The sequence below is a fragment of the Pteropus medius genome, unplaced genomic scaffold (assembly GCF_902729225.1).
Source record: "Pteropus medius unplaced genomic scaffold, Ma_sr-lr_union100, whole genome shotgun sequence".
NCBI classification, from domain to species: Eukaryota; Metazoa; Chordata; class Mammalia; order Chiroptera; family Pteropodidae; genus Pteropus; species Pteropus medius.
In genome coordinates this window covers 12,229,133-12,244,793 of record NW_024352787.1, presented here as the reverse complement: position 1 = coordinate 12,244,793, position 15,661 = coordinate 12,229,133, and the positions used below count along the sequence as shown (strand labels likewise).

The window sequence follows — 15,661 nt, the reverse complement described above, 5'->3', positions numbered from 1 at the left end:
ATTTTCTCTCCACAGTCAACCATCTCTGAAAACAGGTTTCCTCTGACAGAATATGCAAACAATTAGCAAAAGTGCCAGGATAGCCGTGAACACTGTGTAACTCCCTTTCAAATAACAGCACCTCGTCCACCAAATGACAGAAGAGATTGTCATCATAGAGCAGACAAGGAATATCAGCAGCTAACTTCTCCAGAACAAGCATCATAAGGCCCCGAGAAAATTCAAGCTAAAAGAAATACATAAGCAAGGTAATGTAAATGACAAGTTATTCATGGACACATAACCTCTAAATCTGGAATGCTTAGGATGAGTCTCTTACCCTTGCATTTATTGAAGAGCCTACTTTGTCTAATATTGGCTGTATCTTCTCATCCAGAAACTCAGTGTGGTTCCCAATCCACAAAAGCACCTGAGCCAAGTACCATTCAGGCTAAGGAAGGAGGTAAAATAGTTTGAATTCTTTCATCATTCCAACTAGAAAGTTACAATCAAATAGATCTATGTCACTGTATACACACAGCACTTATAAAAATTCCTATATGTAAGAGTACAATTTCTACTCTGAACTTGAATAATTCAAGTTATTCTGAACTTCGATAGTTCAGAACAATTAATAATCAAATGTTTCCTAATGTACTCCCAACAAATTCAAATAATGTGGCTTAAGTCAATAAACTCATAAATTTACAATGCCACATATATTTAAAACCTAGCACTTTACAAATATGTAAAATGATGAGTATTACTAAGAGCCAATGACTCTTTAAATTGTTTATTTTTTTTGAAATAACATTCCAAAATAATTTTTAAAGATTTTCTGCTTTTTCTTTTCAAAAGGTAAATTTTTTAAATTTGGCTGGTCTACATTACAAAAAGTGTACACATGCCTTAAAACAGGTACAATTATAGAAAAGGAAATGTAAGTATGCAGCTTTTTAAATCGTCCCTAGAGATGATTCTACAAACCTTCCAAGTTTTGTTGGACAGGGATTCAAAAACATTTACTGAATAGTAAATTCCTGTCGTGTGCTAGATGCCAGGAATACAAAAATAAGGGCAATCTCTAATCTCAGGAGCTGCATCGTTTAGGCCTGATGTCAGAGTACTAGGCCCATTTGAACTACACTTTAAAAAGCAGCCAACATAATTCACAATTTTCCTACCTCAAATTATTAATGCCTCTCTGCAGCTTCTAATTTATTGCTTTGTCTCACTACTAATTGGTTCTACTCTTCTTTCCACCAACACCCCATCCAAAAGAGGATGAGACCCATAAAGTACAAAAGAATAAGCTGAATTTAAGAACCAAAAATCCATTGCCACTCTACTCTTTCCTATGCAAACATAACTGCCTATTTCTTAATTCCTTAAAAATTCTGTAAAACCTATAAACTCATTTTTATATGACACCTACAATGCCTAGTGTAATCTGGCATTTAACGCTTAATCCAAAGCATTTACTGAACCTTTCTGTTACTTGCCCTGCATCAGATGTAGCAAAACTCAAGGATAAAGAAGGTAGTATCCACCACCTGGCAACAAACAAGGTTATAATTCTCAACAAATTCAATCAAATTTCATTGAAAACAAATGCCTATGATCGTTTTTCAGGTCAAATTAAAGAAAAATCTCACTAATATGCCCAATATACATGAATATAGTCTCTCAACTAAAATGTTAGTGATAATTTCCTCAAGCCATTCCCATGATTTATTCCCACACCCTCTCACATAGCTACAAATTATTTTAGCATTGGCACCCGTTTTCAAAAGCTAACACTCTATCTTTTGACTTTCACTTCTCTTTCTATTTATAAACCTGAAGGAGCAATTTACATGGTGAAACACATATGGACCCAGTTGTAAAAAGTGCCACAGCAAATGCTACAGCAAACCCAAGGGAAACTTCAGGAACTGGTCAGATGATGTGATAATGAGTGAGCTGATTCCTACAACATACCAACACAAGTTCCAAAATATATCTCTAAAGGGCAGTGACAAATCAGGAATTTTCCTCTTTAGAGAAAAAACAGAAATGTGAACAGAATCAGATTTTAACTTATTCCAAGAAAAGTATAAAACCCTTAACAACTGCTATTAATAAAAACAAAGGATAAGAGTTGGCAAAGCACACCTTGCTTATAACGTTCGTCTGTCGGTTTCCTCTAAAGTGATACCTGAACCTCTTCTGAAGGGGAGTCAGCATAATCTGGATGGGGAGGATGATAGACGAGGATGCAGGAAGAGAGTATTTTTCTGAAAGTTGTTTTGGCTCAGTAAATAATTCATCTCTGACATACACAAGTCAAGGAAAAAGTATCAAAAACATACACACATATATGAATGTATGTGAATACATATACACATTTTTCCAACATGCATGAAAGATACTGAGTAAAATTCTAATGCACATAATATATAATCTACCTTTACATTACATGATTTCAGTAAAAAGTACATGAAAAATGTTATTATAATTAATCTATTTCTCCTAAAAGAATAGTAGTAAAGAAACACATTCAAGTAATCATTTTATTAACACTAAGGTTTCCTCCCAGTTGCCCATTTTTCCTATTGTCCCAAAAGACTATATGTGAGTCCCACTTGGGTCAGTCACGTATTTCAGGCTGACCCACGCCCTCCCGCTCACATGCAATTCACTTTGAAAGAGAACAATCTACCACTCCGCGGGCATACACAGACCAAGTACAAACCCAGCACTCCCATTTGGCTTCCTGGCCTTTGTCAGAAAGTTTTACTCTCAAGCTACAGATCTAATGTAGAAAAATAAATGTTAGTAAGTTTTAACTACAACAAAGATACGAGGTTTGTAGTTTCAGAAGCTGACAAAACAGTGTCTCCAGGTTACTATGTATCTCAGGGGAACTGGCTGGTCGACTTAAGCCAACAGTTTGAGACTGAGGAGGTGAAATGAATGGCCAATGAAGCTGTGCTAAAATTTCCTCAAAATCGCTGTAACAGAAAAGTAACACATGTATTTCAGCAAAATACAATGATAATCAAATATCCATCTGACAGCAATTACCATGAAATATGAATAAATCCTTTACCTTGTGAGCTTGTCTTTAAGAATTTTATGCCAGAATTTAACAGTGGCTCTCATGAAACCAAGAAGATGAGTACAAGATGATTCCTGAAGTTTGATGTCAAGTTCTGCCATACACACCAGAGTAGAAGCTGCCTCTGGGACATTATTGGTCATCAGATATTGCTGAATGTTATCACTGCGAAACAAGGCAAAGCAAACTTTAAAAGACAGTTCAGAATAATTCCAAATGCAAAAAACTGCTCCTCCCTCTTGTTTTATATAAAGTTATGCCCAAAGAAGAAGGAAGCACCATGCAGAAGTGGCTTTTTTTTAATGTGATACCCATGTCTCTGGGATCCCGGAGTCCTCAAATTCAGCAACCTTCTAAGAGGCCCATGTTCAGGACCCCTCCCACTCCTCCTAATGGAAGAGACTTGTCCTGAGTCACATTCCCTCAGGCACTGCTCATTTCTGATAAATCTGCCTTTTACAGAAGTCTTCAGTATCTTATAATCCAAATAATGTGGGTAGCATCTAATAAGGTCTAATACAGTAGTCTTCAATTTTTACTTACTTTGCCCAACTGAATTTGATTATAGGAAACTTAAGGAGGTGGCACCTCAAAATCCAGTCCTTTCAAGTTACTGTTAGCAAAGTTCCAGATAAAATTTAAGGTAAGCTCTACAACAAGGGTAGCAAACTCAAATGCCTATGGAGGCCTGATAGTTAAAGTTAACAAAAAAGCCAAGTGGGTGGGGACTAGAGCATCCTAAGGCTCCAGCCAATTGTTGCCACACTGTAGTGTGGGTCCAATATGGCCAAATCTTAAAATTTTCTAGAAAAGTCAGAAATCAAGATTTTCATATAAAATCAAACCAATTCTTCAAATTCTTTAAAAGCCAAATACATGTCTTCAGGACAAACTCAGCACATAGCTACTATCTTGGCTCTATAAAGCAAACATTAATTTTAAAATGTTTGATTTGATAAAAATAACATATTCTATATCTTAAGCCATCTAAAAAACAAAATGTAACCTTTTCAATAGTGAATCTCAGTTCAGGGGTCACTTCCAGCAGAAAATCTGAAGTAAGTGCTCTGTCTCTAAGTAGCCTATACACACACATTCTGCCTGCATGCTTGGCCACTGCACTGGAAGCTGATGTGCTAGGACTCTTGTCCCTAGTTTGGTGCGCTCCTTCAGTTATCTTCCTGGGGTGGGCACAGTGCCCTCCTTAGGAATAAAAATGTGTAGCCCACTGGCTGAGCTACACTATGCCCTAGCATTTATTTATTCCTCAATTTTCTCCAAAAGTCACTTTTCTTTTCCACTGTCACTGCTTCAGGTCTCAACAATACCAAGCTCATGTCTGTAGTACTCTATCAGCCCTTTTGGTCATATCCAACACTCATTCTCTCATTTTTCTTCCTTCTCCTTTTTTAATAATTTTATTAAGATTTCCAACAGATTTTGTGTTTTATAGCTATTTTCAGAATTGAAAACACTCTTTCCCATTGGGTGTCAACAAACCATCATTTCTACAGTTAAGGCACAAGTAGTTCTGTTCTGATGATTGTTCTGATGATTAGCATGCACAAGTGACTGCTCCTGTAGAAGGCTGTTCCCTGTGCATTACAGCAAATTACATAAAAACTTCTCATTGATTTCCCACTTCAAAGACATGTAAATCCATGGTTAAGAAATGTATAAATGTTACAAAAGAATTTAAATATACAAGTAACCACAGAATACAGGTGTCCTGCTTTCTGGAATACAATGAAACAGATCTCAACAGAACACTGAAGCATGAATGACATTTAGAGCATAGGAAAAGCCAGGGTAATAGGGTTCATTCATAGTGAAACTGCTGAACTGCAATATTCAAGAAACAGAGTTAATATAAAGATGCTACTTCTAGAAAGAAGAAACTACTTTCAAAAAGAAGAGAGAGAGCTACAGAAAAAAACAGGTCAGTTGATGAAACAATAAAATGTATAGAAGAAAACATAGGAACGAAACTCAAGGACCTTGATTGGACTTAAAGAGGATTTTATGAATTTGACCTCAAAGGCAAGGGAAGTAAGAGCAAAAAAAATGAATGGGACTACATCAAACTAAAAAGCTTCTGCTCAGCAAAAGAAATCGTCAACAAGGTAAAGAGACAACCATCTAAATGGGAAAATATATTTGCAAGCAACACCTCCGATAAAGACCTAATATCCAAAATATACAAAGAACTCAAACGACTCAATAACAGCAAAAAAACAAACGATCCATTCAAAAACTGGGCAGTGGACCTGAAGACACTTCTCCCTAGAGAACATACAAATGGCCAACAGATATATGAAAAGATAGCTCAACATTGCTAGTTATTAGAGAAATGCAAATCAAAACCACAATGAAATACCATCTCTCACCTGTTAGAACAGCTATAATCAACAAGACAAGTAATAACAAATGTTGGAGAGGATGCAGAGGAAAAGGAACCCTCATACACTGCTGGTGGGACTGCAAATTGGTATAGTCACTATGGAAAACAGTATGGAGGTTCTTCAAAAAACTAAGACTCGATCTACCATATGATCCAGCAATCCCACTACTGAGTATTTACCCCAAAGACTTGAAAACCCATATCCAAAAAGATATTTGCACTCCTATGTTCAAAGCAGCATTATTCACAGTGGCCAAGACATGGAAGCAATCTACGATAGATGATTGGCTAAAGAAGCTGTAGTACATATATACAATGGAATATTACTCAGCCATAAGAAGAGATGAAATACTACCATTTACGACAACATGGATGGACCTCGAGATAATCATGCTAAGCGAAATAAGCCAGACAGAAAAAGTTGAAAATCACATGCTATCACTTATATGTGGAATATAAACCTAAAAGCAACAAATGAACAGGACAAACAAACAGAGACTCACAGTGATGGATAATAGACTAGTGGTTACCAGAAGGTAGGGAGGAGGCGGGAACTGGACAGGGTAAAGAGGGTCAAATATGTGGTGACAGAAACAAATCTAACTACGGGAGGTGAACACACAGTGTAAACATATATATGCCTTACTGTTAAAGTGTACAGCTGAAATTTATTGGATTTCATTAACCAATGTCACCATAAAAATTAATTAACTAAAAAATTGAAAAAATATAAATAAATAGATAGATAGATAGATAGATAGATAGATAGATAGATAAACCCGGTCATTAGAGGGAAATGAGGAGATGAGAAAAGTCTCAGAAGACCAAAAGAAAGCTAGAAATAGAGATGTATCACAAAAGACCTATGGTAAAGAACATGTTATTAAAAAGATAAACAACTGTGCTCTACTTGATTATGAGTTTGATTCCTATTTCTAATACAACTCCTTGGGAATATTTTCTTTTAAACAATTCTGACATCAGAAAGAGACTACCCATAACCATGGTCCTATTTTAATTAATCTATTATTCTGACTACAACAAGAGTGAGGCTTTTACCTAATGAAATTATTATGTAATTATAATAACTTAAAAAGGTATTAATATTGCCCTTTATTGGCATTTTATTTCAGAGGGGCAAGGAAAAATGAAGTAAAATAAAGCAAAGTTTAAAATTCCTTCACTGCAAATAATTTAAACAAGTAGGAGATATTCTAAAAAGCTTAAGTCAATTTCTGGAATTGCTAGTAACACTACAATTTTAGGCATACAGCTTTTTCTGTAAAGGTAAAACTCACGTATGCAAAACAAATATTTTCATACTGTACTGGTATGTAAAATTCATTAAAATCTCAGGAAACATATGTAGGACAAAGTAATACGGTATTACTCTTTGGAATAACATAAAATATATTAAGTACGATACATTTAAAATGGGACATCAAGACTCTTGGATGACTTTTCTCCCTCAAGTCTTCCAGACATTAATGGCTGCTGACAGCTATAAAGCAAGAGTAATTATAACAAAGCAAGGATGTAATAGCACAGCTTAGAGGGGCTGGGAGACTATATCATGAAACCAAATAATTTGCAAGTCTAGACAGAAATGTTAATTTAGGTTGTTTGAAAGGTAATATCAAACACTTACAATCAACCACCAGTGTTATATATTCAATTCAAAAATTAGTACTTCTTTTTTTTCCCTACCAATAGGTACAACTCTTGTTATTCATCTAAGCACACTGTGTAGCTCTTATTAGATGATTCTCACTGAAAAAAACCAAACAAACTGAAATTATAGAGAAAACAATCCATTTCATTAAATGACCATCTCTAAAAAGTAAAAGTATAGAGGAATTAGTACCACACTGAGGGGTTATTTTAATTTGGCATTACAAAAAATAGTTTTTATCATGTGTTCACAATACAACTATAGGACTTAAAATTTTTACTTGGATTACTTTCTTTCAAATGCAAATTAAGCTCCCTGAAAAGTTTATGTTCATCCACAATAAAGGAAAAGAATCATTATCATAATGCTATTTTCATAACAACTGGCAAAATTACATTATTATAATCTTTAATTAACTCAATTATTTAATGGCATGCATGCACTCTCTAAGACAGATCCTCAAAGGAAAATAATAATTACGAGAACAAAGAGGCCCATTTTACCTTAGTTCTTCAATTTGTGAAATCCATTTAAGGTAAGCGAGATGCCGTTCAATTTCTTCAATTTGGTTAATCATGGCCCCAAGATCTTCTATCCAGGGCTGTGCGGTCAGCAAATGGCTGTTAATGGAACTGAAGAGATGAGTTTCTTGCTCCAGAAATTGATTAAGAAATTGCTCTGATTCTTCTGCATTTTTTAAGGCACTCTGAATTCTTTTAGGGATTTCTGATGAAATTGTAAGTACCTGACCATACCAAAAACAAAAAACAGCAGCCATCAGATAAAATTTTCATAACCTTTTTAATTAGTTCATTACCTTCAAAATACATGCTTGTTCTAATAGAATTAGAAATTGTCAATTAAAAGCTTCAAAAGAAAGAAAGGTTTGATTTCTGTATCCTGTCCCAACCAAACCTATACAGGAACTGCTATATGTGGACATGCGTAGGGACGGGCCTATCATCCTGGCCCCCTGTAAGTACCTATAGATCTGCTTTCACAAAGCTCAGTACTTTCAGAGGGTCCAGCCAGAGAACACTTATATATACTTTATCTACTAATTATTTTCCTTCAAAAAAAAAAAAAAAAAACAGAAGCTCTGATTCTGAAAGTCTGGGTATTTATAATTGCAAAAGTTCCCCAAGTGTCTGATTTATGCCCAGGTCAAGAACCAATAACTTAGTAAAATGATATATCCAGGTAATGCCTTTAGATACTGTATTTGTTAAGTGAATTTTTCTTATAGCATATGGAAAATATATGCAAATATTAGGTATCAATACAATATAAAGAATATTACAGAGGAATTTCAATTTAATTGCCACTGATTAGATACTCTGTACCAGGAACTGTATTAGGGATAGACATAAATAAGACAAAGCATCTGCCTTTAAACTGTTGGTATAGAAATGTTAAGTAGATAGTTCAGCAGTGAAATTAATGCAATAAAAGAGATCTATATGCCAGATGTAATGATGTACAAATATAAAGGTAGTACTTCCGAAACCTCAATGTGAAGAAGAATCATCTAGAGATCTGGTTATAATGTAAACTCAGTAGGTCTGAAGTAAGGACTGAGATTCTGCATTTCCAACAAGCTCCACACTTTGAGTAGCAAGGTTCTGAAGTACAAGGCAATTGTACTTGCATGGCTGATACACAGACTTTTGCAGGATAGGGGGAAATTTTTATGGAACTTTAGAAGGAAAGAGCATTCCAAGCAGAGAAACAGCTCAATCATGATCAAAGAGCAGCAAAGAGGTCAGTAGGGCACAGAATACAGTTCAAAGAATTGCAGACAGAAGCGATGAGCCTAGACAGGTAGGAAGAGACCAGATCACAGGTAACAACTGTTCTTAGAAGAATATGGGCTCTTTCCAAATGGCAATGGGATGCTATTAAGAGATTTTAATACGGAGAACAATTCAGTTAGATTTATGATTTAGAATGGTAAAGTGATGAACAATTATGTTTATTATTTGTAATAATAAAAACTGGAAACAGCAAAAATGTCTATCAATAAGAGCCTCGTTAAATAAATCATGCACAGCCATATCTGAGTATCATAAAACCATTAAAAAAGAGAGATCTATACAGGGAGATAGGAAAACAAGTCCCATACTACATTAATCATAAAAAGTTAAGCTGTGCATGTTAAGTAATATATGCCTGCATACACATAAAAGATTTTTAACTGTATATTTTATAACATTTGCTTTATTTACATTTAATAAGATTCCTATAAGGAATAAAAAAAGATAGTTATTGTGGCAGTATGAAGAAAACAGAAGATGGGCAAACTACCATCAAATGCGAGAGAATGCAGCCCTACACTGAAATGGTGGCAGCAGGGATGGGAACAAAGGGATGGACACTAAAGATGGTAAGGAGGCAAAACTCAGATGTCTTGGTGACAGGGGAAGAGTAAGGATGATGAGGAGCAATCTAGGAAGGCTCCTAGGTTTCAGGCCTGGGTGACAGGTAGATAGATAGTGGTGCATTTTCCCAGATAGAGAAGCATTTTAAGAGATGGATCAGTAGTTTTAGATACACTGAATTTAAGGTTCAATTAGAAACTTCAGCGAGAGCTTCCATGACTATCAGAGAAACAAGCCTGATTCCAGTGGGTCAAAAAGCAAATGGAAAAGCATTAGGAAGTTACGATAAATAAAGATGACTTTTTTTAAGAGGCCTACCAGTAAAAGGGACTAACACCAAAAGATAAAGAGAGGGTTTTTTGTTTGTTTAGGTTTTAAGGAAAAGACCTGACTATGTTCATATGCTGAAAAGATAGGACAAGCTGAGCAGAGGATGAAATTATAAGAGTAAAGTAAGTTCACTGACGTGGCAGACAGGACTGGGGCATAAGGACTGCCTTACACTGATCCTCTACTACATTAATAAGTAGAAATGGTTGCAAATAAGTTTGTGAAATGTGGGGAGATTGTTCAATAGATTCATGCTAGATGGCCTCAATTTTTATTTGAGAAAAGGAAGGATAGAATGGCCTGGTGGGGTAGGTATGTTAGGGAGAATTTGGAAAAACAGCTGAAGAGCGTAGCAGAGGAGCCAACCTTCCTATGGAAGGACTGCCAGTTGGGGGAGAAGACCACACCTTTGGGCTGGCATCCATCTACTCGGCTGTGTGATTTCCTCCACAAGAGCCCACAACAACTTGCCTGCAGGAATGGAAAGGACAGGGCTAGACTAAGCCTAGAGCCTAGCAGGACACATGGTAGAAAAACAGGAAGATGGAGAGGCCTGAGACACCAGGAATGGGAAAACATCAGATGACTAACAAACCTGGGGCTAACACACCAGTATTCCCAAGCAGAGGTTATTTAACCCAATTTAGGGTTACACAATGCAAATCTCTTTATCTTTGACAGACACACTACTGCAAATATAGGGACTCAGTTATTTTTTTAAGATTACATTTATGGGGTTTTTAAAAACTTATTTTAAGTAATACGTTCACTGTAAAAAGAAAAAACCTGAAAACACAGAAAGATGTAAAGAAAAAAATCACTTGTTAAACAATCACCCAGAAATAACCATTATTATATTATACATGTTTTCTCCCTTGGAGTGCAAAAAATGATGTTATAACATTTTTGTATACCATGAAATTATTTACTTGTAAAAGCACTTTAAAACTCATTTTATGCAAAGCTACTTAAAATGTCAGCTATCATTATGTTTCTAAGACATAAATCATATCAGTATGAACTGTAACTTTTGAATAATTTGTAAAATACTGAGTATATTGTGGGTCCTTAAAACCTATTAAAAAGTTTAAAATGATTAGACTATTTGTCAAAATCTATATCTTCAAAATAGCCTATGTAATGATGGTTATGTTTATATTAATTACGATGATATTATTTCAATGTTTTAATACTTGCCTGTTCTTCTAATTGCGTTTTACCTTCTGTCATCTGTTCTATGAGTTTATCAAGTTTCTTAAAAGACTTAAGGTCATTTCCAACTTCCTTTTCTATAAATGCAGACACATAGGAAGGGAGATCACCAATATCTGTGCCTTCACTGACTTGTTCATTTCCAACAAGAGCTGCAATATATACGTCACCTAAAATGAACGAATAACAATTATTCAACACCAGCAAGTCAATGGAGTTAAAAAAAAATGCAAAAGATATACAAGGCAATATATCTACCTTCAAAGTTAATAATTTAAAGAAAACACTCTCTATGGATGGTATATGATGTATATACATACACAAAAACATAGATATATGTATATATATACAAAATATACACAAAAATTTCCAAATGAATACATGCATATACATGTATGTGCATATATGTATATAAAGACTCTATATATTCATTTAGGTATCTGTGTATACATTTATATATTTTTGTGTATATATATGTACATGTGTGTGTGCATATATGAATAGCCATAATACAATCAATCATTCAATCAAGTATTACGAAATGTTTAGGAGCTGAGGAAATTCCTCAGAGTGAAAGAAAAATGCCTGAAGTCCTAGTAACCAAAGCTTTCAATAGATGTTGTCTAATTTTATTGGTATAGTTTTATTAAATTCGTAACATGTTTTCAAAATCTGTAAGGAACCAGATGGTATGATCTAAATAACACAAAAGGAGGACTTTGACTTCAAGATGTTAAAAAAAGAAAGAAAAATAGTATTGAAAGATTTCAAGTAGATGAAAAAAATATGAAAGGGTAACCAATGAGTAAAAACTCCTCCTTATATAAGAGTAAAAAAGCTTTAAAAGTTTCAAATGCCATTGTACAAAGAAGTCCATTTCAGAAACAGAAAAAAAATTTTTTAAAGGAAATGAGAGAAAACATAAATTACTAGAAAAAACTCTAAATGGGTTTTTTCATAATGGGATGCATCATAAACTGTAGTCTAAAGTAAGATTCTTTCTATGGCAAATAAACTAGACTTAGACTAATTCACATTGGACTTGTTAAGTGTGATAAAAACAGGTGATTTGGAACCCTGTAGCCATTCTTGGAGAAGAGCGGCAGCACAGGCAACATTCACTAGCTTTGAGTGGCTTTGCTCTTGACTCATTTAGTATGTGATATTTCCCAAAGAGTCCACCCCTTATAATAATTTTCCATTTTTACTTAAACAAAACACTTGAGAAAACAAATTTCTCATACACACATAATTCGCTCCAAAGGCAATTAAATTATTTTCCAGTAATTTTGTGCACCAACAGCAGTGCTCCTTTCCTCCAGAGTATCTCTAGCTACATCTGGGCTGACCGTCTGTGTCAGGGTGGCTTTCTGAACGTGCCCGGAATCCCAGAGAGAACTGAAGTGGCTTCCTGGCAAAGGCAGGAGTGACATGGCCCACGCTGGCTGCCGTATCTTTCTCCTTCCACTCCACTCCAGTGTGCCAAGATAAACTACTTCTCCTTGAAGTATGTTCCCATGTGTAATCTATCCCCTTTTGGTTGCTTATGGTTTCCTTCTTCCTGGAGAAGTTCAGAAAACTTTAAGTTTGGGTCAATCTTGGTATAACGGTAACTCCATTTCACTGTGCGGTCATTAAGTTTCCTGGTATTAAATATGTTCAACTCTACTCAGTCCTCAACCTGAATTATTCCACATATGAGGCTTACTCTCCCTAGATTTGAGTAGTACCTAAGGATTTTATTTAAAAACAAAAAACAAACAACAACAACAAAAAAACCACAAGATAAACATTAAAGGAATAGCCATTGATCTCCAAATGAAAATAAATACTACAAAATAAGGTCCCAGAGAAAGCAAGAGTGCATTTCACAGAAATCAAACATCAGAATAAACCTGAACGTACAGTGCATTTCTCTACTTCATGTTTGCCTGAAGGATTTGGTCCCCTCTAAACAAACCATTCATGGTGAGTTTATGAACAAATTAAAAGTTTGATGACATTAGCATCTATTTAGTAATAAGGACTATATAAATTTTTTTAAAAAAGCGTTTGCATTACAGATAATGTTGGGGGAACTAACACAGCCTGTTGGGGAGCAATATTGTTGGATTTCACCTCTTTTGCCTCTGTTCTTCCTTGAAGCTGTCCCTGTAGAATATGGCTCTTTACCAAAAATTAAGTTTTAAGACAGCAGCAATGAGATAAAGGCAAGAGGTTATAATCAGCCTTACTACAAAACAACTGTCACTTCTGATAAAATGAAAATAAGAATAAAGATGTGCCTAAATGCAAATGTAACTACCAGATATTGTTCAATTATTTATGTAAAGAAGCAGAATATATACCTGTGTGTTTCGTACTGGGTATGTTCCTCTCCTCGATCCCCTCCAAAACAAATTTTCCTTTGTTTTATTCAACTTATAAGAACTGAAAGCTTGTTCATATGCTATGAGAACCAAGAGCCCACTAACAGGTAAAAGCAAAACTAGCATAAGTCTATACCTCGACTTCCCAACTATAAATTGTAACATTCTCCCAACCTATACTTAAAGGTTGTAAATGGGAATAAAATCCATGTTTCTTGACTCTCGACCAATATTCTTATTTTCTTCTACTTCAAAAGAGAATTGGCTGGTCCACATCAAACTTTATTAATACAGGAAAACATTAATTGTTATGTACAGGAGTCACAATGTCTTCTTCTTTTAATTTATCTTAAATAAAGCAAGTGAGTTATGTGGTGTTATCTACAGACACATACGTGCAATGGAAATATTTTGTGACTGCTAAGGTTGCTGTAGCTTAGGGAAGAAATTCCATTTTCATGTTTTAAAAAATTATACTCTTTTGATATAACCATTTAAATGCAGCATAGTACATTCTTAGTCAAATGACATTCTTCAAAATAACACATTAGGAGGTTTTTATGTTTCTCCCTTTCTCTATTTTTTGTAAAAAGCACTCCTATAAATTGCAAAGAAGTTGCCTAAGACAAAGGAGGGACAAGGACAAAGCCTAGAGTCTGCATCTATCATATTACTAACATGACAGCCCAATAGGCATCAACTTCCCAGGCATAAGAATGGGGCAAAGGTGGAAAAGGGAAGGGTTAAAGATATGGGGTACTCTCAAATCCTTTAAGGAAAAGGAGCTGAGTTGTGGCAGCTATTATTGTCAAGTGCTATAGACTACTTGGAGCTTTCTTTCTGATGCAGGTTATATCGGTATACAATGTTAAGGGTAAGCCTGGCTCCTAAAGCCAACACAGTAACATGAGCTCCTTCTTCTTACCACTGCTCATTCCCACACTATTTGCCATGGTCAGAAGAACCAAAAATCCCTCTGATGGAATAGGTGTTATATGTTTTTCCCTTCCTCCCCCAATAAATTTCACTTCAAAAGCCCCTGAAGAGTTCTTGATTTGCAAAATCCTACCATGCTTAGCTCATTAAAATAAAATAACAAATGTCCACATCTCTGACTTATGTTCCTATGCTAGGTAAGAAATGGAGGTATTGATCTTTTCTATCTTCCTTGTCCAGTCCAAGACCCAGGAACCAAGCTGATGCTTCATTAAAATAACAGGCAGGCCCCAATTATTTTGAATCCAATATGGGCAGAACTCCGGTGAAACCACACAAGTTCCTACACTAGGTATGAGTCAGGAAGTGCTCTTCTCCAAATCACCCCATATTTTACAATTTACAATTACAAAAAAAATATGCGTATAATGATAATCAGCATTTAATACTATACAAGCATACTATACAGGGGAAAAATACTTCATCTAAAAGATAACAGGCTAAGCCCCTTGTCAGATGCAGACCCTGGAAAGTTGTTTGGAGAGATGGCTGGATAGACAGTGCTAAGGTGTATGGAACAGTGCTTGGGGGCTTGGAGTCTGCTTACTTTTCTCCTCCACGTTCTTCCTTTCGTCATCACTTTCAGAGCAGCACTAGAAGAACAGGTGTAACAAACACATTAAGAGTGAAGTGGTATATGTAACTCATACAACGTTCCCAGAGGACATCCAACTGGGAGACCGAGAGGTCTCAGATCCCTTCCCCTAGGGTTTTCCTGAGCAACCAGGGCCGTCTAATGCAGGTTCCAAAAAGGGCCACCTGCCCAAGACCGCGGGCGTTACTCCGCCCAGCCGCCAGGGCTACCTCCCCAGAGGAATGTCATCTCACAGGAATCGTCACAGCCACTTCATTGGGACTACCTTTCCTGGGAGGTCTGTACTACCCCACCAGACCTGAAAGGGTCATCTCCCCCGGGCCACGGTAACAACGTCCTCAAACCGGCCGCCAGGGCCACCTCATTGAAACAATCTCCCACGAGAGATCTGTGCCACCAGAATCTCCTCCCTAGGCCACCAAGACCCTCTCACCGGGGTTGCCGGCGCCTGGCCGATCTGGCCCGCCGGGAGCATCGCGCATCCACCAAAGTCCTCGGTTGCTGGAGCAGCCAGAGTGACGGCTGAATTCCGACTCCGGCCACCTATCCAAACAACTCAGACTCGGTGAGCGTAGGGCGGAGCGCCACCGCGACTTCCTCTCGTGGTCTCTTTGGTTTCTTCCTCTTCT

General features: G+C 36.2%; 1 protein-coding gene across 2 annotated transcripts in view; it reads right to left on the bottom strand.

The window, feature by feature from the left end:
• The window catches only part of RINT1 (RAD50 interactor 1), a 26,763-nt gene extending 11,102 nt beyond the window's left edge, over positions 1-15,661 (bottom strand). Inside the window, exons 1-9 of one of the 2 annotated variants that reach the window (XM_039848937.1) lie at positions 15,466-15,661; positions 14,985-15,030; positions 11,058-11,242; positions 7,656-7,897; positions 3,071-3,244; positions 2,823-2,972; positions 2,134-2,290; positions 320-430; positions 1-226 (exon numbers count right to left, since the gene is read on the bottom strand). In XM_039848937.1, the coding sequence (XP_039704871.1) occupies positions 1-226; positions 320-430; positions 2,134-2,290; positions 2,823-2,972; positions 3,071-3,244; positions 7,656-7,897; positions 11,058-11,242; positions 14,985-15,030; positions 15,466-15,507 (1,333 nt within the window). In that variant the 5' untranslated portion in view covers positions 15,508-15,661. Of the gene's footprint in view, positions 227-319; positions 431-2,133; positions 2,291-2,822; positions 2,973-3,070; positions 3,245-7,655; positions 7,898-11,057; positions 11,243-14,901; positions 14,921-14,984; positions 15,031-15,465 lie in introns of those variants that run through there. The other variant, XM_039848938.1, reaches the window with a different exon arrangement.